Source organism: Triticum aestivum, chromosome 2B, assembly GCF_018294505.1.
Source record: "Triticum aestivum cultivar Chinese Spring chromosome 2B, IWGSC CS RefSeq v2.1, whole genome shotgun sequence".
NCBI lineage: Eukaryota > Viridiplantae > Streptophyta > Magnoliopsida > Poales > Poaceae > Triticum > Triticum aestivum.
In genome coordinates, this window is record NC_057798.1 from 433045699 (window position 1) to 433070127 (window position 24429).

At 49.1% G+C, this 24429-nt stretch overlaps 1 protein-coding gene across 2 annotated transcripts; it reads left to right on the top strand.

Moving 5' to 3' along the window:
* The first annotated feature begins 17904 nt into the window (after nucleotides 1-17904).
* LOC123045314 (heavy metal-associated isoprenylated plant protein 7) lies at nucleotides 17905-21069 on the top strand. 2 transcript variants are annotated; one of them, XM_044468317.1, is made up of 5 exons: nucleotides 17905-18063; nucleotides 18186-18441; nucleotides 19353-19567; nucleotides 19679-19766; nucleotides 20258-21069. In XM_044468317.1, the coding sequence occupies exons 1-5, from the start codon at nucleotides 18055-18057 to the stop codon at nucleotides 20752-20754; spliced, it is 1065 nt and encodes a 354-aa protein (XP_044324252.1). In that variant the 5' UTR covers nucleotides 17905-18054; the 3' UTR covers nucleotides 20755-21069. The 2 variants fall into 2 exon arrangements, with proteins under 2 accessions (XP_044324252.1, XP_044324253.1); XM_044468318.1 differs by having other exon boundaries at nucleotides 17931-18063; nucleotides 18204-18441.
* Nucleotides 21070-24429: the final 3360 nt, after the last annotated feature.

Below are 24429 nucleotides of genomic sequence, written 5' to 3' on the forward strand. Positions count from 1 at the left end.
GACCAGTCCTCCGCCGCTGCACCGACGCCATGGCCGACACCCCGAGAGCGCACATCGAGCACTGGGTCGTCCAGGCCTCCTCGGCAGCACCCGCTGACGAGGAAGACCTCCACTCCGCTTTGCTCGCGGCCCGCGCTCCGCCGGGGGCGACCGGCCATGGGGGGCGTGCGGCACAACCTTCTCCACTGGCGTCGCGCTGCAGCTGTGCCGCCGTGCGATCTGCGAACTATGCTGCAGCAACCGCTCCACACATGCGCAGGGAACAATCAAACATGTGGGCAGCGGTCATCGTGGCCCGAGAGCTCTTATGATGCAGGCTGCTGGAAAGTGGCAGCTACGCCCTGCTGGAATCAGTCGCCGAGCTACTGGATGCGGTGTGCAGGGAGGCGATGCCGTTCTGCACCCTGCCCACGTCGCAGGCGGTGGTGGGGGCGCGTGCTCATCCCCGACACAACCGCGCGCCCCCTCCCAGGGGCCCTAGAGAGCCTCTCGATGCCGACCAGCCCCATGGAGCTGCCCGCGCCACACCGAACGTGCCACCTCAGCGCGGGGCTGCTCTAGGCGACATCACCAGGGGCCGCACTGGAGTGCCGGCCCCTGGCCAACAGGACCAGAGGGCGACTGAAGAAGGCGGGAACATGAGGCAGCCAGGCGGCGCTTCTGGTGCGGGCAGCCCGGAAGCCTACGTCCCCGTCGCGATGGATCTAAGGCACGCGCACGGAGAGGGCCCCAGCCAATCCCCCACGCCAGGCTGGGCGCTGGATATACACGAGGCTGAGCTCTCCTTCGAGCTGCCAGCAAGCCCCGCCAACATCTCCAGAGGCGACAACCTCTGGGTACAGCTAACGCCACAGGAGCATGCTTACGCTGACCATGGATCGCAGGTGAACCAGGGTGTGGCAGCCACCAGGACTCTCAGGATGACGGATCCCCCGCAGGAGCGCGAAAGGCGTTGGGGGCAGCGCGGGGGAAGCCCGGCGGCAGGGCCCTCCTTGCGCTTCATGGAGCAGGGCCCTGGCTGGAGGTAGGTTCCTTGCCGGGGAAGGCGCCAGCGAGCCCTTCTCCCCGGTGGGGGGCCTACGGTCGTCGAGGAGGCCGCCAGCGTCCCCCTGGCCCCTTGGTCTTGTTCTGGTGTCCAGTCTCCCCAACAGTGGTCAGGGGTGGCGCACGGCAGGGTCCTCGTCGGGCGACATGAAGCAAGGCTCCGGCCTGTGAAGGTCTCTGCTCGTGACACTCTCACGTAATAATGAGTGGGGCTATACATGCCCCGGAGTCTCCTGAGTGCCGCCCTGGGGCCTCATGGGGGCTCCTGCCCACATCCTAGTGGAAGCACCATGCTCCGTGCTGGCCGTCGACACTGTCCCCATTGACTATACCCAGCCAGTGGAAGCACTTAGCTCTGCGCTAGTGAGAAGACTAAAGACTGAAGACTAGCTAGACGCCGGACGCGGCCATTTGCTTTTGCCTCCTTTTTTGTACTTGCTTGTCGACTTCTTGAAGCAGTTTGTTTTTCGTTCATTTATAAAATGGGGGGAGTTTTCTCGTTTTGTGTCGCTCTCTTGCCTTTAGTTCTTGCGTTCTTTCTGGAGCTCGTGAGTGCTGCCCTGCCCTCAAGCGCCTCGCGAGCGGGGGCACGCGCTGGTACCGATCGCTCCCCTTGGGGGCTCGAGGGTGCGGCCGCCCCGCGCACCCACCTCGTCACAGCCTGGCAGTTGGCTTCTCACGAGGCACTCTACGGCAGGCCGGCAGGCCCCTTGAGAGGCACAGAACCTCGCGAGCCCGCAGCAGGCTCGCCTCAGGAGAAGGAGCATCGCCACGACACCAGGCCCCACTCGAGACCCACGAAACCAAAGATAAGTCATAAACAACTACCTCACTCAGCGGCCCGCAGCCCTGTGGGGCCCCGCTCCGGGCGCTACTTCAAAAGCGTTTCACAGTCTCACACATCATAAGGGGCACCCCCTTTTCAAAATGCTCTCACAAGAATGCGTTCAAGTTTTCGTCATACAGGTCAAAGCAATAGAAACACGGGCCTAGCTGGACACGCCTTCTTTGTCGCTCCCATCCACGCTGCTTGCGTCGTAGTTGCCGTCCTCCTCGTCATCACCACCCGCGCTAGCTTCTTCGGCCACGAGGACAGATGTGTCATCCTCAGGAGTCAGCTCCTTCACCAAGGCATCCACATGGCCATCCACCCACTTGGCGAGCTTGTCTTGAGTGGCCGCAGGCACGGGGGCTAGCACGGTGCCAAAATTGAAGTGGGAATCAAGGTTCAGGAGGTTGCTGAAGATGCACGAGAGTGCGTGCCCGAGGAGGCCCCGGCTCCTTTCCTCAACAAGCTAGCAAGCTTTTGCGGCCTGATCTTCCAGGCTGGTCATGATACGAGTGAAGAAGTTGAGATGGCTGGCGTAGTCGCTCTCGTGCAGGTGAGGACCGCTCTCGTCACAAATGGCACCCAAGGCATTGTTGGCTCTGACGCACAGACCTTGGAGCATGGAGCCGTGCTCGTGTTCTAATGTCAGGCGGCGGCTCTTTTCACTCGAAGCCTTCTTCAGGAGGGAGGCGGTGTCTTCGACTTGCTTCTGGAGAGAGGATATTTTGGCACGGGTAGAATTCAGGGCAGATTCAAAGGAAGTCAGGGCTCCGTAGGCAGCACTCTCACGCTGCTCCACATACTGCAGCTCAGCCTTCAGGGCAGAAGTCCGACCCTCAAGCTCGGCCTCGAGCAGCTCCAGATCCAGGCGGTACCCCTCAACCAACTCAGCACGCGCCTTCGCTACCCTCTCCCCACATCCAGTTGGACCTAAGCTTCCTGGGCGGTGATGGTGTCCTCAGCCACGGCAGCCTGCCGCTCCCTCACATCCAGCCTCTCCAATGCCATGTTGTGCTCCACGGTCTCCAACATCAAATCTTCATGGCGCCTCAGGAGCTCCGCCTTGGCAAGGGCCGCCTCGCCTGGTGAGGAGGCCAGAAGGGCGCGACGCTCCTCGACTTCGCGCTCAAGGGTAACATTTGAAGATAGAAGATCTCACTTCTGCTCTTCAGCTGCCTCGCGGTGACGGTTGGCTGCCTCGGCCTCTTCCATGGCGCGGGTGCAAGCTTCAGTAGAAGTCACGAGCGAGGCTGTCGCGCATGCTTCGGTTTCGTTACGCTGAAGTTTCCCAAGGTTAATGGCAACCTTCAGCCGCTGCCACTCATGCTCCAGGTGGCGGTTTTCCGCCTCAAGCCTGGTGTCGACGTTGGCGAGCTCCCCGCCAAGATGGATCATCGCACACATCGCTTCACTGAAGATCCCTAAGCGCACGACACTGCGCCCACGAGCGAGCGCAAGCTCGTCGCCAAGATCCTCGTCGGCCCCGGAGGCTGCCCGGAGGCGCTGGGCACCCTGCCAGCCGCCGGCCGGGGGCTGGCCGATGTAGCCCCACAAGTTGAAGACGAAGGCCACCTAGGTGGCACCCCTTGCCGGCGACGACAAGAGGAAGGATCACCGGTGCATCCCCCGCCTCACGGGCAGAATTGCGGGGAGGGGGAGCTAAGAGCCCGGTTCTGGGGCACCCTCACGGCATCGCGGCAAATGGAGCCGGCCCCACGCCTTGCGCGTGATCAGGGCGCCGGGGCTGTGCACGGGCGTCAAGCTAGAATCCTTGGGGACGCCTGCTTCCCGAGGTTTCACCTTCGTGGGATCTCTGCAAGACCTCAGCCGTGAGAAGATGCGGTGCACTAGGAAGCAGGAGCAAAGATACTTACTCATCGATAGCCATGTATCTCCTCGGCTTCAGCAGCCGACGGGTGCCATCGCTGCGGCATGGGGACCTCTTCCTCTTTAGAAGCGACTCAAAGCACAAGCGAGGCCAACCGGACCTCGACGGGCGATCCTCAGGAGGAGGAGCACTCGGCGGGGCAGCCGGGGCAGGGGTCCCAAGAGCAGGGGCGCCCGGCGAGGTCTTCTGGCTCACGGCTCCGGATCCATTGGTGGGCTCCTCGCCGTCAGCAGCCACTCTGGAGCCACCACCCTGGCCATCAGGAGCCTCTGCCTCCGGAGCTTGGGGCCGCGCCAGTTCTGCGGCAACTCCTTCAAGGCCCCAGGAGCCTTGGCCTCCTGGGCCACTATCGGCGTCGGGCCTCCGGAGGATCTCTCGACAGCTGCTGGAGGCGCGCCCCTTGCCTCCACACTCGGGGCGTGCGCGGCAGGATTGATCAGGAGAGGAGCCATGAAGACGGGGTTCTCGCGGGGCCCCTCAAGGCCCTCTGGAAGCAACCCTCACTCGTCGAACAGAGGCATCTGCCCAGCAAATGCCACCTTGTTCGAGCACAGATAGAGAAGGCAGCCACCCCCCGGAAGGTCAGCAGGCTCGGGCTCGTCAGTCAGGAGTTTGAGCACCATGCTCAAGGTGTCAGCAGCCGGCGATGGCCTCTGCAGCCTCATCAGATCTTTGATGCCTGCGAGGACCCACATTGGGTGAGAATGGCGCTAGAGGGGAGCAATGCGCTGCCTGACGAATTCCTTCACCACCATTGGCGCCATCACTTCCAATTCCTGAAGCCTCGTCAATCTCTTCCAGACGAAAACAAGATGCCGGTCGGAGAGCCTCTCGTGGCACCAACCGGAGCTAGGCAAGGCCGGTGCCCCAGGAGTCAAGAGCAGGGGGTTGAACGCGCAGGCATCCATAAGAAGCCACTGCTTCCGGAATCCCTTCGCAGTAGGCGAGAGCTCAAAGTCGATTCCCGAACCAGCGGTTGCGGCCACAGCTTCAAAGGTCGCGCACCCAGAGCATTGGTGGGCGTCGACCAACCGAAGCAAGAATAAATGGCGAAATAAGGCCACGGAAGGAGTGATGCCGACCATGGCCTCACAAAGGAAGGCGAAGACGGCGAGAAGGATGACAGAGCAGGCGTCCAGATGCATCAGGTGGATCTGGTAATGCGATATCACAACATTGAAGAAAGGGGAGAAGGGAGGAATCAACCCCGCGAGAAGAGCGTGGAGATAGATGGGGATCTCAGTGGCACTCATCTCTCTCGCTCGCCAAGATGCAGGGCGGACGGTTGTTGCCCTCCCTTATTGGAATCGACGGCAAGCGCATGGAGAACCTTGTCCAACCCCTCCTGATTGATCACCCTCGACTGCTCGAGGGCTGGCTCCAGGGCCGGCGCAAGTGGCTTCCCCTTCTTCTTCCTCGGGTTGGGGGCCATGACGAGCGCCAAAAGAAGGGTGCAGCGCCGACCCGGATCTGTGGACGTGGCAGCAAGGTTGGAAAGGAGGAAACAAGAGGCCGAGCACGGTAATCTGCAAAGGCCGAGCTGCACAGGCAACGGCTGACTACTGGGCCTGCTAGTTATCAAGGCGGCATGGGGAAGTGGAGGCGCCCATGTCCCATCAACCGCCACGTGTCATCAAGACCGCAGGTAGTTAGGGCCCGCTACGCTCCACACTTGCCCTTTGGCTTCGCCTGGAAGCCAAGTCCAAGCGCGCCTTGGGCCCGGGGGCTACTATCGGCGTCCTGGATTTGGGGGTATCCAGCCATGCCTGCCTACGGCCCACCACATGGCTCCATCGACGGCCTGGTACGGCCTAGCTTCAGCATCAACAACACAAGACCCTCGCGAGGGGCCAAGCCTCGCGAGGCGGATGACGCCAAGACCCCCGAGGGGATCGGCCCCCTCAGGCTGGTTCCCGAGGGATGGAGAGTTCTATGCAAGGTCTACCTCACAAGGCTCAGCTAACATGAGCCATGACGACCAAGGCTAGGTGGGTGCCAGGCGGGCGCGAGGCGGGCGCAGAGCGCAGGTTTCCTCCTTGGTGCACGGGTGGCAAGCCACAGGCGCGGAGTCCCGAGGAATCAGCTGAAGGTTTCCATTCTGGAGCAACAAGACCAAGACCGCTAGGACGGTAGGACGGAGGTCATCGACGAGCCCACCGCAGCGTAACGACCAGATGCTTTTCGCAGGCGAAGACTACTTTTGTCAGGATAAGCTGTACCACTTGTCCCCTTTCAAATCTTGCCGTTACGGGATCCCTTCCCGCCAACATTATGGAAGAGGACCAAGGCCTCTATAAATAGGACTAGCCACCACCATAGAAGGGAGGACAAGTCGAACTAGCTCACATCACACCAGCTCAAGAACACCTCACCTCCTGAGGCCAGTTCATCCACTATACTAGTTCATCCTCAGCCCTCCGAGGCAATCCACCAAAACGCTGGAGTAGGGTATTACACCGCAAGGTGGCCCGAACCAAGATAAACTGTTGTGTCTCTTTGTCTCTTTGAGCCTGTCGCGCTAGGCTTAGGAGGATCTCGAGTAGGCAGGCTGGGTAGGTTGAGATCTCCGCACGCAGCCCAGAGTTTGAACCTCTCAAGGGTTTGTGGATCCCATAATCCGACACCATTCGACTACAGAGTTGACGACCCCTCCTTGCCAGAGCAACCAGGCAAGCCCCCCCTTGATCACCAGATATCGCATATTCCTTCCCTCTACTGCTTGCATTAGAGTAGTGTAGCATGTTACTGTTTTCGATTAATCCTATTCTGTTGCATAGCATGTCATTGTTGCTACAGTTGTTGATACCTTACCTGCAATCCTAAATGCTTAGTATAGGTTGCTAGTACTTCATCAATGGCCCTACATTCTTGTTCGTCTGCCATGCTATACTATCGGGCTGTGATCACTCGGGAGGTGATCACGGGTATATACATACATACTTACATACTATACAGATGGTGACTAAAGTCGGGTCGGCTCACAGAGTACCAGCAAGTGATTCGGATATGGGGGCTGAAAGGACAGCTGGCTCTATCCAGTTAGTGGTGGGCCTGGGTTCCCAACGGGCCCCGAGTGCTACTTTGAGGTGGAGTGATAGGGCAGGTTGTGACCACCTAGGAGACAGGTGGGCCTGGCCCTGGTCGGCGTCCGCGGTTACATCAATTAACATGCTTAACGGGATCTTGGTATTTGATTTGAGTTGGGTCGTTGACCTTATACGCACTAACCGCCACGTGGGACAAGATATGGGCAACCAGCGTCGTGGTATCAGCCTAAGCCTCCTAGATGTCAGCGACTGAGCGGCGCTCGCCGGGTTGGACCGCGTAACGCAACTTCTTTTGTAATGGAGGTTGCTAGGTCTGCTCACCGGCCGCCCACGCAACATGCAGGTGTGCATTGGGCCCAGACCCCTGCGCACGTAGGATTTAGACTGGCGTGTGCTACGTCTTGAGCTTGCGATGGTTTTCCCTGAAGAGGAAAGTGTGATGCAGCAATAGTAGCATAAGTATTTCCCTCCGTTTTTGAGAACCAAGGTATCAATCCAGCAGGAGGCTCCTCAGAAGTCCCACGCACCTACGCAAACAAATAAGAACTCGCAACCAACGCAATAAAGGGGTTGACAATCCCTTCACGGCCACTTGCGAAAGTGAGATCTGATAGAGATAATATGATAAGATAAATATTTCTGATATTTTTATGATATAGATTGGAAAAGTAAAAGATGCAAATAAAAGTAGATTGAAAGCTTATATGATAAGAGATAGACCCGGGGGCCATAGGTTTCATTAGTGGCTTCTTTCAAGATAGCATAAGTATTACGGTGGGTGAACAAATTACCGTCGAACAATTGATAGAAAAGCGAATAATTATGAGATTATCTAGGCATGATCATATATATAGGCATCACGTCCGTGACAAGTAGACCGACTCCTGACTGCATCTACTACTATTACTCCAGACATCGACCGCTATCCAGCATGCATCTAGAGTATTAAGTTCATAAAGAACAGAGTAACGCATTAAGAAAGATGACATGATGTAGAGGGATAAACTCATGCAATATGATATAAACCCCATCTTTTTATCCTCGATGGCAACAATACAATACGTGCCTTGCTGCCCCTGCTGTCATTGGGAAGTGACACCGCAAGATTGAACCCAAAGCTAAGCACTTCTCCCATTGCAAGAAAGATCAATCTAGTAGGCCAAACCAAACTGATAATTCGAAGAGACTTGCAAAGATAACTTAATCACACATAAAAGAATTCAGAGGAGATTCAAATATTTCTCATAGATAAACTTAATCATAAACCCACAATTCATCGGATCTCGACAAACACACCGCAAAAGAGTTACATAGAATAAATCTCCAAGAAGATCGAGGAGAACATGGTATTGAGATCCAAAGAGAGAGAAGAACCCATTTAGCTAATAACTATGGACCCGAAGGTCTGTGGTAAACTACTCACAACTCATTGAAGAGGCCTTGGGGATGATGTAGAGGACCTCCATGATCGATTCCCCCTCCGGCGGAGCGCTGGCGAAGGCTCCAAGATGGGATCTCGCGGATACAGCAGGTTATGGCGGTGGAAATAGTTTTTCGTGGTCTCTTCTGATGTTTTCGGGGTACATAGGTATATATAGGAGGAAGAAGTAGGTCAGTGGATGCCCGAGGGGCCCACGAGATAGGGGGGCACGCCCAATAGGGGGGGGCGCCCTCCACCCTCATGGCCTCCTCGATTGTTTCTTGACTTCCACTCCAAGTCCTCTGGATCACGTTTGTTCCAAAAAGATCGCTCCCGAAGGTTTCATTCCGTTTGGACTCCGTTTGATATTCCTTTTCTTCAAAACACTAAAATAGGAAAAAAAAATAGCAATACGGGTTGGGCCTCCGGTTAGTTGGTTAGTCCCAAAAATGATATAAATGTGTAAAGTAAAGCCCATAAACATCCAAAACGGGTAATATAATAGCATGGAACAATCAAAAATTATAGTTACGTTGGATACGTATCAAGCATCCCCAAGCTTAATTCCTGCTCGTCTCGGGTAGGTAAATGATAAAAACAGAATTTTTGATGTGGAATGCTACCTAGAATAATTCACAATGTAATTTTCTTTATTGTGGCATGAATGTTCAGATCCAAATGATTCAAAATAAAATTTCATATTGACATAAGAAATAGTAATACTTCAAGCATACTAATCAAAGTAATCATGTCTTCTCAAAATAACATGGCCAAAGAAAGTTGTCCCTACAAAATCATATAGTCTGGTTGTTGCTCTATCTTCATGACACAAAGTATTTAATCATGCACAACCGTGATGACAAGCCAAGCAATTGTTTCATACTTTAGTAATCTCAAACTTTTCAACTTTCACGCAATACATGAGCGTGAGCCATGGACATAGCACTATATGTGGAATAGAATGGTGGTTGTGGAGAAGACAAAAAGGAGAAGATAATCTCACATCAACTAGGCGTACCAAGGGCTATGGAGATTCCCATTAATAGATATCAATGTGAGTGAGTAGGGATTGCCATGCAACGGATGCACTAGAGCTATAAATGTATGAATGCTCAATAAAAGAAACTAAGTGGGTGTGCATCCAACTCGCCTGCTCACGAAGACCTAGGGCACTTTGAGGAAGCCCGTCATTGGAATATACAAGCCAAGTTCTATAATGAAAAATTCCCACTAGTATATGAAAGTGACAACATAGGAGACTCTCTATCATGAAGATCATGGTGCTACTTTGAAGCACAAGTGTGGTAAAAAGGATAGTAGCATTGTGACTTCTCTCTTTTTCTCTCATTTCTCTATTTTTCTTTTTCTTTTTTTTCTTTTCGGGCCTTTCTCTTTTTCTTTCATTTGGCCTTTCTTTTTTTTCTTTTTTTGATAAAGTCCAAAGTCTCATCCTGACCTGTGGGGGAATCATAGTCTCTATCATTCTTTACTCACTGGGACAATGCTCTAATAATGAAGATCATCACACATTTATTTACTTAAAACTCAAGAATTACAACTCAACACTTAGAACAAAATATGACTCTATGTGAATGCCTCCGGCGGTGTACCGGGATATGCAATGAATCAAGAGTGACATGTATGAAAGATTATGAAGGTGGCCTTGCCACAAATACAATGTCTACTACATGATCATGCAAAGAGCAATATGACAATGATGGAGCATGTCATAATAACGGAGCAGTGGAAAGTTGCATGGCAATATATCTCGGAATGGCTATGGAAATGCCATAATAGGTAGGTATGATGGCTGTTTTGAGGAAGACAATGGTGGGTGTATGGTACCGACGAAGGTTGTGCGGCACAAGAGAGGCTAGCAATGGTGGAAGGGTGAGAGTGCGTATAATCCATGGACTCAACATTAGTCATAAAGAACTCATATACTTATTGCAAAAATCTACAAGTCATCAAAAACAAAGTACTACGCGCATGCTCCTAGGGGGATAGATTGGTAGGAAAAGACCATAGCTCGTCCCCGACCGCCACTCATAAGGAAGACAATCAATAAATAAAATTATGCTCCAACTTCATCACAAAGCGGTTCACCATACGTGCATGCTACGGGAATCACAAACTTCAACACAAGTATTCTTTAAATTCATAATCACCCAACTAGCATGACTCTAATATCACCATCCTAATATCTCAAAACAATTATCAAGTATCAAATTGATCATAGCATCCAATTCATTTCCTATGATAGCTTTTATTATACCCAACTTGGATGCCCATCATTCTAGGACCAAGCAAAACACATATCATGTGGCGAATAAAAATATAGCTCGAAGTAAAGTTACTGATAGACGAAGACGAAAGAGGGGATGCCTTCCGGGGCATCCCCAAGCTTAGAATTTTGGCTATTATTGAATATCTTGGGGTGCCATGGGCATCCCCAAGCTTAGGCTCTTGCCACTTCTTATTCCATAATCCATCAAATCTTTACCCAAAACTTGAAAACTTCACAACACAAAACTCAACAGGAAATCTCATCAGCTCCGTTAGTGCAAGAAAGAAAAACCACCACATAAGGTACTGTAATGAACTCATTATTTATTTATATTGTTGTTAAACCTACTGTATTACAAGTTATCCTTGGTTCATACCCTTACATACTAGCCATAGATGCATCAAAATAAGCAAACAACACACGAAAGGCAGAATCTGGCAAAAAACATAACAGTCTGTAGCAATCTGTAACTCTCGAATACGTCTAGAACTCTAAAAATCCTACCAAAATAGGAAGTCCTTGGAAATTTGTCTATTGATCTACGTCAAAAAGAATCAACGTAAAATCACGTTCCTGTGAATTACTAAAATTATTTTCGTGCGTGCAAAGTTTCTGTTTTTCAGCAGAATCAAATTAACTATCACCATAGGTTATCCTATAGGTTCTACTTGGCACAAACACTAATTAAAACATAAAAACACATATAAACAGAAGGTAGATGCAAAATTTATTACTAAACAGAAACAAAAACAAAAAACAAAGATAAAATTGGGTTGCCTCCCAACTAGGGCTATCGTTTAACGCCCCTAGCTAGGCATAAAAGCGAGGATAGATCTAAGTAGTGCCATCTTTGGCACTCAATTCATAAGTAGCTCGCATGATAGATTCATAAGGTAATTTGACTTTCTTTCTTGGAAAGTGCTTCATGCCTTCCCTTAATGGAAATTGGAATCTAATATTCCCTTCCTTCATATCAATAATCGCAGCAATCGTTCTAAGGAAAGGTCTACCAAGAATAATAGGACAAGAAAGATTGCAATCTATATCAAGAATGATAAAATCTGCGGGCACCAAATTCCTATTTGCAATAATGAGAACATCATTGATCCTTCCCATTGTCTTTTTAATGGTGGAATCCGCAAGGTGCAAATTTCATGGAAACCTAGAATATCACATAAAGTTTTCGGAATTGTGGAAACACTAGCACCCAAATCACACAAGGCATAACACTCATGATCTTTAATTTTAATCTTTATAGTAGGTTCCCACTCATCATAAAGTTTTCTAGGTATAGAAACTTCCAAATTAAGTTTTTCATCATAAGATTGCATCAAGGCTATATGTTTGGTAAAAGCTTTATTTTGACTATAAGCATGAGGAGAATTCACAACGGATTGCAACAAGGAAATACAACCTTCTAAAGAACAATTATCATATTTAAATTCCTTAAAATCCAAGATAGTGGGTTCAATGCTATTTAAAGTCTTGACCTCTCCAATTCCACTATTACCAAATTTAGCATCAAGATCTAAAAACTACGAACCATTGGGACGCCTTTTAACTAAAGTTGAATCATCTCCAGTCCCATCATTATTAAGATTCATATTGCAAAATAAAGATATAATAGGGACACATCAATAACTTTAAGATCTTCATCATTATTTTCATCTAACTTTTCTGGTTTGGCAGCCATCTTATTGACTAAGGTAGCTTGTTTATCAGAAATTTGGGCTATAGAATTTTCAAGACGAGTAATTTGAGAGTTCAAACCGTAAAATTCTTTAGACATATCATCAAGCTCTTTGTTAATAAACCCCATAAAACTTTTTTGTTTTTTAGCTCCTTTCTTAAGAAATTATTATGCTCAAATTGCTAAGTCATAAAACTCCTAATGTTTGATTCGATCTCTTCCAACCTTCTAAGATGAAGGTCGGTGTTCTTAGGCAAAGCCATAAGGGCAAACAGGCACACAAGCAAACAAAAAGGCAAGCGAAAGAGAGAGGAGATTGGGAAAGAGAGGGCGAATAAAACGGAAAGGGTGAAGTGGGGGAGAGGAAAATGTGAGGCAAATGGCAAATAATGTAAATGCGAGGGGGTGAGTTTGTGATGGGTACTTGGTATGTCTTGACTTGAGCGAAGACCTCCCTGGCAACGTTGCCAGAAATCCTTCTTGCTACGTCTTGAGCTTGCGTTGGTTTTCCTTGAAGAGGAAAGGGTGATGCAGCAATAGTAGCGTTAGTATTTCCCTCAGTTTTTGAGAACCAAGGTATCAATCCAGTAGGAGGCTCCTCAGAAGTCCCACGCACCTACACAACCAAACAAGAACTCGCAAGCAACGCAATAAAGTGGTTGTTAATCCCTTCATGGCCACTTGCGAAAGTGAGATCTGATAGAGATAATATGATAAGATAAATATATTTTTGGTATTTTTATGATATATATTGGAAAAGTAAAAGATGCAAATAAAAGTAGATTGAAAGCTTATATGATAAGAGATAGACCCGGGGGCCATAGGTTTCACTAGTGGCTTCTCTCAAGATAGCATAAGTATTACAGTGGGTGAACAAATTACTGTCGAGCAATTGATAGAAAAGCGAATAATTATGAGATTATCTAGGCATGATCATGTATATATGCATCACGTCCGTGATAAGTAGACCGACTCCTGCCTGCTTTTACTACTATTACTCCACACATCGACCGCTTTCCAGCATGCATCTAGAGTATTAAGTTCATAAAGAACAGAGTAACGCATTAAGAAAGATGACATGATGTAGAGGGATAAACTCATGCAATATGATATAAACCCCATCTTTTTATCCTCGATGGCAACAATACAATACGTGCCTTGCTGCCCCTGCTGTCACTGGGAAATGACACCGCAAGATTGAACCCAAAGCTAAGCACTTCTCCCATTGCAAGAAAGATCAATCTAGTAGGCCAAACCAAACTGATAATTCGAAGAGACTTGCAAAGATAACTTAATCACACATAAAAGAATTCAGAGGAGATTCAAATATTTCTCATAGATAAACTTAATCATAAACCCACAATTCATCGGATCTCGACAAACACACCGCAAAAAGAGTTACATCGAATAGATCTCCAAGAAGATCGAGGAGAACATGGTATTGAGATGCAAAGAGAGAGAAGAAGCCATCTAGCTAATAACTATAGACCCGAAGGTCTGTGGTAAACTACTCACAACTTATCGGAGAGGCCTTTGAGATGATGTAGAGACCCTTCGTGATCGATTGCCCCTCCGGCGGAGCGCCGACGAAGGCTCCAAGATGGGATCTTGCGGATACAGAAGTTTACGGCGGTGGAAATAGTTTTTCGTGGTCGCTTCTAATGTTTTCAGGGTACATAGGTATATATAGGAGGAAGAAGTAGGTCGGTGGACACCCGAGGGGCCCACGAGAAAGGGGGGTACGCCCAGTAGGGGGGCGCCCTCCACCCTCGTGGCCTCCTCGATTGTTTCTTGACTTCCACTCCAAGTCCTCTGGATCACGTTTGTTCCAAAAAGATCGCTCCTGAAGGTTTCATTTCGTTTGGACTCTGTTTGATATTCCTTTTCTTCGAAACACTGAAATAGGCAAAAAACAGCAATACGGACTGGGCCTCCGGTTAGTAGGTTAGTCCCAAAAATGATATAAATGTGTAATGTAAAGCCCATAAACATCCAAAACGGGTAATATAATAGCATGGAACAATCAAAAATTATAGATACGTTGGAGACGTATCAGCGTGGTGACCTCCATGTTAGGCCTAGGTAAGGCTGCGACGTGTTGATCTCCCGAGGCCGGACATGACCCAGGAAAGTGCGACCGACCAGAGGGATCGAGCATGTCGGGTAATGTGGTGCACCCCTGTAGGGAACTTGATCTATTCGAATAGCCGTGTCCATGGTAACAGGACGACCCGGAGTTGTACTTCGACCTTATGACAACTAGAACCGGATACTTAATAAAACACACCGAGACAAGTTCCAGAGACAACCTGGTGATCGCTTTCCCACAGGGCAACGAGGGGAGGATCGCCGGGTAGGATTATGCTATGCGATCATACTTGGTGAACTTACCATCTACTCTCTTCTACATGTTGCAAGATGGAGGCTGCCAGAAGCATAGTCTTCGTAGGACTAGGTATCCCCTTCTTATTCTGGCGTTCTGCAGTTCAGTCCACCGATATTGCCCCTTTACACAGATACCAATGCATATGTAGTGTAGATCCTTGCTTGCGAGTACTTTGGATGAGTATTCACGGTTGCTTTGCTCCCTCTTTCCCCCCTTTTCCTCTTCTTCCCAGACGTCGCAACCAGATGCTGGAGCCCAGGAGCCAGACGCCACTGTCAACGACGACCCCTACTACACCGAGGATGCCTACTACTACATTCAGGACGCTGACGACCAGGAGTAGTTTAGGAGGATCCCAAGAAGGAGGCATGCGCCTCTTTCGATCTGTATCCCAGTTTGTTCTAGCCATCTTATGGCACCTTGTTTAACTTTATGTCTGTACTCAGATATTGTTGCTTCCGCTGACTCATTTATGTTCGAGCACTTGTATTCGAGCCCTCGAGGCCCCTGGCTTGTAATATGATGCTTGTATGACTTATTTTACTTTTAGAGTTGTGTTGTGATATCTTCCCGTGAGTCCCTGATCTTGATCATACACATTTGTGTGCATGATTAGTGTATGATTGAATCAGGGGTGTCACATGTGTAGACCCTACATGTTCGGGAATGATGCAGACATGACAAAGATGCCTCTCCGGCCAATAACCAATAGCGGTATCTGGATACCCATATTGGCTCCCACATGTTCCATGATGATCTGATCGGATGAACCACGATGTCTGGGATTCAACCAATCCCGTATACAATTCCCTTTGTCCATCGATATGTTACTTGCCCAAGATTTGATCGTCGGTATCCCTATACCTTGTTCAATCTCGTTACCGGCAAGTCTCTTTACTTGTTCCGTAACACATGATCCTGTGGATAACTCATTAGTCACATTGAGCTCATTATGATGATGCATTACCGAGTGGGCCCAGAGATACCTCTCCATCATATGGAGTGACAAATCCCAGTCTCGATTCGTGCCAACCCAACAAACACTTTCGGAGATACTTCTAGTGCACCTTTATAGCCACCCAGTTATGTTGTGACGTTTGATACACCCAAAGCATTCCTATAGTATCCGGGAGTTGCACAATCTCATGGTCTAAGGAAATGATACTTGACATTAGAAAAGCTCTAGCAAACGAACTACGCAATCTTGTGCTATGCTTAGGATTGGGTCTTGTCCATCAGATAATTCTCCTAATGATGTGATCCCGTTATCAACAACATCCAATGTCCATGGTCAAAAAACCACAACCAGCTATTGATCAACGAGCTAGTCAACTAGAGATTCACTAGGGACATGTTGTAGTCTATGCATTCACACATGTATTACGGTTTTCGGTTAATACAATTATAGCATGAACAAAGAAATATAATAATAACTATTTTATTATTGCCTCTAGAGCATATTTCCAATAGCTGGAGCAACTTCAAAGTTATTGTTGGATTCTAAGTTTCCAACCAACGGGCCGCCCTGAATTCATTCCTGTTAAAGGGGAATGCATTAACCTACTAGTATTAAATTAAAATGTTTCTACCATGACACTAATACAAAAATAAACAACCTTTTCTCCGAACTAGGGTCTCGTCGTTGGATTTTGTTAAATACACGGCATCAACAACAACCATGCGTGTTCGCATATATCTTCTAGAAAAGTTGTTCTGGAAAGCCTCACAAGTTTCTCGATCACAAACAAAACTTTTCCTTACACTCTATATATTTCTCCTTTTTATACGAAAAGACTCTAGTGTCATTATCTTTTTGTTGCGATCCTAATACATACATACAAAAAGGGAAGAAAAGTAGGAATAAAAAAATTCAGTACAAAACTCTAAGTCAGGTGACAAGTGTTTGTGCGTGCATGCTAACATGCTCTTCTGTCTCTGAGCTGGCAAAATAACTGGTTCGCATTAGTGATTGAAAAAGGTTTGGAAAATTAATTTACTATGATTAATTTGATTCATGTCAGGAGCAGTAGAGTATCTTTGAATTTATTGTTTGATTCTCACTAACAGGCCGCTATCAATTCATTCCTATCAAGGGAAACACATTAACCTACTCATGAAGGTACCCTCATATCAAATCAAATGTTTCACTATGAATAATATGAAAAGAATCAACCTTTCTATGAGGTAGGATCTCACTGCCTTTATGTGAAAGTACATGTCATCCATAACAACCACACTTGTTCGTGTATTTCTTCTAGAAAAGTTGTTCTGGGACACCTCATAAGTTTCTCGGTCACAAGAAACCCTTCCTTATACTCTTCAATGTATATTTCTCCTTTCTACGAAAAGACTCTAGCAACTTTTTGTTGCGATGCTAATACAAGTGACAAAAGGATAAGAAAAGCATGAATAAAAAAAGGACTATGGCTCAAAGCTCCAAGTCAGGTGACAAGTGTTTGTGCATGCACGAGCCATGCTCTCCTGTCTCTGAGCTGGAAAAAATGGCTCCAAATGCCTATTAGTAACTGAAGAAAAGCATGGAAACTTTTGCGGATTTTGTTTTCTTGAGAGTAAAACATTTTTTGACTTTGGAAAAAAAATTCGGTTCAGACCTCCAAGTCAGGTGACAAGTGTTTGTGCATGCACGAGCCATGCTCTTCTGTCTCTGAGCTGGAAAAATAAATTTTTCTAAATGCTGATTAGTAACTGAAAAAAGAAGGCTCGGATGCTTCTGTAGATTTGTTTTTAAGAATGTAAATTTTGTTCTTTGAGAATAAACTTTTGCTGATTCATACTAGTTGGTTAGCCCTTAATCCAGCACCCAAAGAAAAGAAAAGAAAAGAAAATGAAAGCCGCTTTGAGACGGGCGCAAGGCCACACGAGGCGGGGCCTTGAAACCGTGCAAGGGAGGCTCCTCGCCTCTAGTTTCGTGGCATTCGATGCATGGATGCTGCACTAACCTTGAGGCAAAATAGTAAAATGATAGAGCCATCAAATCAAAGAAAAAGAATTCACAATCTTTCTGGTACTAGTACTACTACAGATCTCGGCCGTCCGTAATTCATGCATTCATGCGGATCCGACGCCCGGGCAGCCGGTGTGACACGTCACCTGGTGTGCTAGAATGTTCGTATACTTCCAGGCACCCAAATACAATGTGCACCGAAAAAAAAAACAGAGATGGAGTGAGCGAGAAAAAGCAAGGAAGCAGCACCAAAACGAGAAGAAAAGAAATCCCAGGGATAGAGATGCCAAATCATTTCCATGCGGATCTCGCCATCGCAGCCCCTCCCTCGCGGTGCCCACCCGCTACTTAAGGCGAGCGAGTGAGGCCACCCCCCTCCACCCCACTGCCAGTCTTGTAGCGAGCGACACACCCACAGGGAGCCGCAGAGAGCCACCACCACCCAATACCACCAGAGAAGCAGGGCCGCGGGAGCGGGACAGAGGAGGAACGCACGCCATGGGCGAGGTAAGGAAGGACGCTTGCTTGCTACTGCATTCCTCTGCTGCTGCTGCTGCGGCGGCGGCGGCGCAGATTGAATCTTGACTGACTGACTGACGCCCGTCGTGGTGTGGTGTTTTGGTTCGCAGGAGGAGAAGAAGCCCAAGGAGGAGGAGAAGCCCAAGGAGGAGGAGCCGAAGAAGGAGGAGAAGCCCAAGGAGGGGGAGGAGGACAAGCCCAAGGACGACAAGCCCAAGGAGGGGGAAGGGGAGGGGGAGAAGCCCAAGGAGGAGGAGGCGGCGCCCCCGCCGCCGCCGCCGCCGCCGGAGGAGGTCGTGATGCGCGTCTACATGCACTGCGAGGGCTGCGCCAGGAAGGTCAAGAAAATCCTCAAGAGATTCGATGGTAATGCGCCTCATCTATTCTAATTAATCCCTGCTCTCTAATTTCCTCTGCTTTGCTTTGCTGCATCAGGATTCGCCGTCAGAGTAAATCTTTTCGTTTTCGTTTCGTTTTGAACTAGTAGTACGCTGTCACGTGGATTTTGTTTCCCTAGTACAGGAACATTTTTACCGAGTTCGTTCGACATTTTCTTCGCGAGTGTTCCGTGGTCCTAGGTAGTGCGTGTTTAGTGCATCTTGATTCACGTATCATCATGGTTAGTGGTAGACTTGTGTTCCCCTTGCGGTTATGGGAAGCAAGCTAAAAGTGAATCTGTTTGTTTGTTCATCAGATTTAAGAGACATGATGATGTGGTTGGGTTCCTCTAATCTTTTTTTTAGTCTTCCTCCTTATGTCCTTATATTAAAAAAGGGGTCCAGATTTTGTGTTTTTCTCTGTGCTGTTCTGACGTCCAATTAAGAGTTATTGTAAGGTTGTTCTGGGTGCAATTCATAGTGGACTATAGGTCAGTAGGGGTGGGCTAAGCTTTTAAATAAACTGATTCACCTAATTAATAAGATCCTCTTGTCCTAAAAATAAAATAAAATAAATAAGATCCTCCTTTCTCATGAGACGCACATGAATCTAGTGGTTGATTAATTGTGATGGGAATGACTTTTCACTCCAAAAGGTTGGAGTACATTCCAAGAGAATGACAACCTTGAGTATACAATGCCCTTGAGGCCACAGGTCCTCAAAAGTTAAGCTGATTCCTCAATCATCTCCAAATACTGCTCAAAATGTTCCAAGCATCTCTGCATATTCTCCATGCACTACTTGTTGCTATCAAGGGAAAATTAAAGTTTCTTTGGCTCAAAGATCCATTCTCTGTTCTACCTAGTACCTCATCTGAAAACCTTTTTGTGTGGATTCAGGAGTAGAGGACGTCATTGCCGACTCTAAGGCGCACAAGGTGGTTGTGAAGGGAAAGAAGGCGGCCGCCGACCCGATGAAGGTGGTGGAGCGTGTTCAGAAGAAGACCGGCCGCAAGGTGGAGCTCCTCTCGCCTTTACCCCCGCCGCCGGAGGAGAAGAAGGAAGAGGAGAAGAAGGAGGAACCTGAGCCGCCGAAACCTGAAGAGAAGAAGGAGGTGAAGGACCTTAACGAATGCACGCAATGCAGTACTCCTACTAGTTTGTATGTTAATTTCAGTTTTACTTCAGATTTGGCTAAACTGACTGAATGATGTTTGGTTTTGAAGCCAACGGTGATCTCCGTGGTGCTGAAGGTGCACATGCACTGCGAGGCCTGCGCGCAGGCGATAAAGAAGAGGATCGAAAAGATGAAAGGTGCGTAATGGGCTGCTGTGGGATTACCTGCCCTTTTTTCATTTCTCTCTCGCGTCATTTTCGTCAGGACAGAAACATCTATGGCCTTTCTCTTACTAGTATTTATTTTCACTAGCTCCTCCTAGAATTAGTTTACTACTATGTGTCATGTTTAGAATCTACCTAGTGATTCAGCAAAGGTCAAGCAAATCTTTCCTCTGATGCAATGATGAAAAAAGAGGGATTCCTCTTTAGGTCGATGGCTGAAACAAAGCCAAAATGTGGGCCTTGTACGTGTAGCTCCTTTTCTTGCAAAAGATGCACAACTGTGTGCAGATAAGATTCACTCCTTCACCTACCTGTCTGGCTATATAGTGTGACAATATTAATCTGGATCGTATAAGAATTTTTTCTGCCTAAAATCACACTAGATAGATCATCCTCGAGCTCGGTGATACTTTGTTATGTAGGAGTAGTAGTATTGCTGAAGATTTTGGTTCGAAATTATGCAGGAGTGCAATCTGCAGACCCAGACCTGAAGGCGTCGGAAGTGACGGTGAAGGGCGTGTTTGAGGAGGTCAAGCTGGCCGAGTACGTGCACAAGCGCACCGGCAGGCATGCGGCCATTATCAAGTCCGAGCCGGTTGCCCCGGCCGAGAAAGCCGGCGAAGGAGACGCCAAGGATGAGAAGAAGGCAGCCGAAGGCGGCGAAGAGAAGAAGGACGACAAGGAGGAGAAGAAGGACGACAAGGATGGCGCCGCAGACGAGAAGAAAGAGGAGAAAGACAAGGAGGATGGAGGCGCCGGCGGCGAGGAGAAGGAGAAGGAGAAAGACCCCGGCGCCATCGCCGCAGCCAACCTCTACATGCATTACCCGCAGTTCGCCTTCCCGGGAGGGTACTACCCGCCGAGGCTGGGTTACGCCGCCTACCCTCCGCCGCCGGCCTACCCGCCGTACCCGCCGCAGATCTTCAGCGACGAGAACCCGAACGCCTGCTCCGTCATGTAAAAAGGAGGTTAGAACCTTGGTGGTCTAGAGTGGAAAACAAATAAGAAGGGGAGAAGGGACTGCATGAGTTGAGGGGTGCCATGGCAGCAAAAATGCCCTCGAGCAAAGCAAATGGCAGCAGCTTGAAGAAAGTACCAGGCTTTTTTGCGGTCAGGTTTCCCTTTTTTTGAACCTTTTATGTTTTTACCGTCTGGTATAAAGTAAGTCTGGACTTCCTTGTCAGTTGATGGATGTTTTCATCTTATGTAGATTTTTCTTTTTGCCTTGTACTGAACTTATGTAAAAACTGTTATTATAGTATAGTAATTCTCTCCATCTCCTTGGCTGTGTGCTGGTGCCCGGCCCTAAACATCTAGGACCCGGAGGAACAGTCGCTCTGTCAAAAAACTGTGGTGGTGAGAGGGAGAAGTCACAGGGGGTGGGGTAAATGAAATGGAATGGCAACGGTGAGATGCAAGAGGAGGTAGGAGACAAGTGGTTGTCATGTGCATGGGGCATGTGAGATGGGTCCCACTTTTGCATGACACAAAATCCTAGGCGGATTGCAGCTTCAATCTTGATGCGCCCACTTTTTTTACCCGGTAGCCCACTAGCTGATGATATCCAGGGGCTACAGACTTTAGAGTTTGCTGTGAATGTGAGGGAATACTTTCCCATCATCATTCTGTGACTTGAGGTTGCTTGCTTCCCTTGCAAAATACTCCCTCCATTTGGAATTACTTGTCACAGAAATGTATGTATCTAGACGTATTTTAGTTCTACATACATCCATATCCGAGACAAGTAATTCCGAACGGAGGGAGTATGATGGTTTTGCCTACGTCCCTGACTGCCCTGCGATTCCTTTCTACTCCTGCCGTGTGGCTTGTGATACTTTGTATTTTACTTATTTTAATGCGAAAATTTTCCGTAAAACCTCAATGGTAATTATTATTATTATTATTATTATACAGGGGCCTGTTTGAAAGGTACTCGTATTAGTTTATTTGATTGATTGCATGCATCAGTTTTGTACGGTATTCGAAGTAGGCCATTGTTTCAAAATGTAGAAGGCTTCTACCATCATCCTTAGACTCACCGTGGGTTAGCATCCACAAGTTTTTAGTATAAAGTCTGGATTTCGTTGTCAGACAAGATTCCAATAGTTGATGTTTCCAAAATTGCGGGGAGTATGGTACAGAATGGGGCTTGATGGGGCGTTTTGTTTCATTAACCCTGCTACCCTCTCTCACATCCCTCCCGTCCCTCCCCCGTGCGGCAGCGCCGCCCCGCACCGGGGAGCCCCCGCCCTCCTCCTACAGCCTCCTCCCTCCTCCCCTCCCCTCCGCCGCCGTCGTCCGGGGCGTCACAGGGTAAAGCCCTTGTGGCGTGGCGGCGATGGCGGTTTCTCCTCGGATCTCGATCTGGTTGGGAGGCGGTGGCGTAGATCGGCGGCGACATGGAAGTGGTGCGGCGGCGGGCGGGGGGGGGGGGGGGGGGAGGAGGATGGCAACAGCAACGACGAATCTGGCCTTGACTCATGTCGGGCTAATTCGTTGTGCTACCGATCTCAATCGCCGTCGGCGGGGCACTGCTCCTGGACTTGATCTGCAACACGAGGATGTCTGGGACGTCGGCCCTAGGCTTGGTGGTGGTGGCCTTCTTCTTTGTCAAAGTTGGTCGGCCGGCTCGCTGTGCTCGCATGGTCATGCAGTGACCGGCGGCTTGGCCGGTCGGCGGCGGCGGAACTTGGCCGGTGGCAGCGGCAAAGTTCTGTCTGGATCTCGGGGCGGCGGCCCTGGAGGGTGGCGGCCGGTGAAGCTCGGGCTTCCCGCGGCGGCATGGCGTGGTGCAGTCCCTGTCCAAGGCGGATCTGTGACGGCGATCTGCTATGGATTGGTTCGGATCAGAGACGGTGACGAGCGCGCGGGATCCTTCTCGGCGGCTCTCGCGGCTTGGCGAGGCGGTGTGAGAGCCCTCCTCCTAGGCTCCAGTGGTGACACACTCAGGCAGTGGCCGGTGCGCCAGGGATCCCACGGTGGCACTGTTGCTACGGTTGGTCGCCGGATCTAGGCGGCTGGATCTAGGGCTTTGAAGGCGGTCGAGACGGTGCACAGGTTGTTGGGTGGATTTCTTGGGACGGATCTGGGTGAAAACCTGATCTTCGGTCGATGGCCGGAGCCGGTGATGACGATGCCCTTATCATCGTTTCCTTCATGAAGGCATCATCGAGGTGAAGCTCCCAACTCCACTCAATACCTCCGGGGGAAACCCTAGATCAGCTAATCGGATGTTGGCGGCAATCATGTGTCGCAACCCCCTTGGGGGAGGCATTCTTGGTGGTGCACTCGGCTTCGCGGGACCAGCGAACGGCTTCTTTGGTGGAGCAGTGCTTCATTCATACATTGATGGCAACGGATCTGGACGGTGTGGCGCAGTGCAGATTCAGAGTTCGACGTGGGAGGATGGACTTGCGCAGGAGGACGACGCTGTCTGGCATCGTGGCGGCGTTGATGGCAGAGACCTGGCACGGTAGATGGAACAGTACAGCTCTAAAGATGGACTCGTGGCAGGTGACTGCGGCGGCCCCATACCCGGCAGGCATCTTGGTTGAGGAGTGCGCCGGACTGGTAGGTGCCCCATACCAGGCAGGCGTCCTGGTTGGGACCTCAGGTCTTAGATGTTTTAGGTTTGGATGCGATGTCTGTTTGGTATTAGGCCCATACTATCAGCGCCCCTTCATCAATTGAATAGGTGTAGCGACAGTTGTTGCTTAGACAGTGGCTTTAGTCTTACTGTTGTATGACTTTGTAAGGTCTTGTGAGAATAATTAATAAAATGGCTGTATGCATCACCCAGATGCAGAGGCCGGGGTTCATCCTCCTTTTCTAAAAAAAATGAATGGGGCTTGATGTGTCAACCTTGAGCTATTCTTTGCCCATATAATTTTCTCACTTTAATTAATAAAAAGAATATATTAATATCACGAAGATACCAATACACTCAACCTCTGCACCAACAAGAAGTCACAAAGACATCTAGAATGCACACATCCCGAAAAGAAGAAAAAAAAGAAAGAAAAAAATGGCCTCGCCAAAGTGACAACTCCTCTCAGCATCAGCACACAACCACCACCAAAAACAACACCCGGAAACATAAAAGGCCTCCAAAAGAGACGCCTTCAAGAAGAAAACAGTGCACAAATTGTTGGGGATCGTAGCAGAAATCAAACATTTTCTACGCATCACCAAGATCAATCTATGGAGTAATCTAGCAACGAGGGGAAGGAGAGTGCATCTACATACCCTTGTAGATCGCTAAGCGGAAGCGTTCAAGTGAACGGGGTTAATGGAGTCGTACTCGCCGTGATCCAAATCACCGATGATCCTAGTGTCGAACGGATGGCACCTCCGCGTTCAACACACATGCAGCCCGGTGACGTCTCCCATGCCTTGATCCAGTAAGGAGAGAGGGAGAGGTTGGGGAAGACTTCGTCCAGTAGCAGCACTACGGCGTGGTGGTGGTGGAGGAGCGTGGCGCTCCAGCAGGGCTTCGCCAAGCACTACGAGAGACGAGGAGGAAGAGAAGTAGGGCTGCGCCAGGAAGAGGAAAACTCATGTGTTTGCAGCCCCCAATACCTCAAGTATATATAGGGGAAGGGGAGGGGCTGCGCCCCCATCTAGGGTTCCCTCCTAA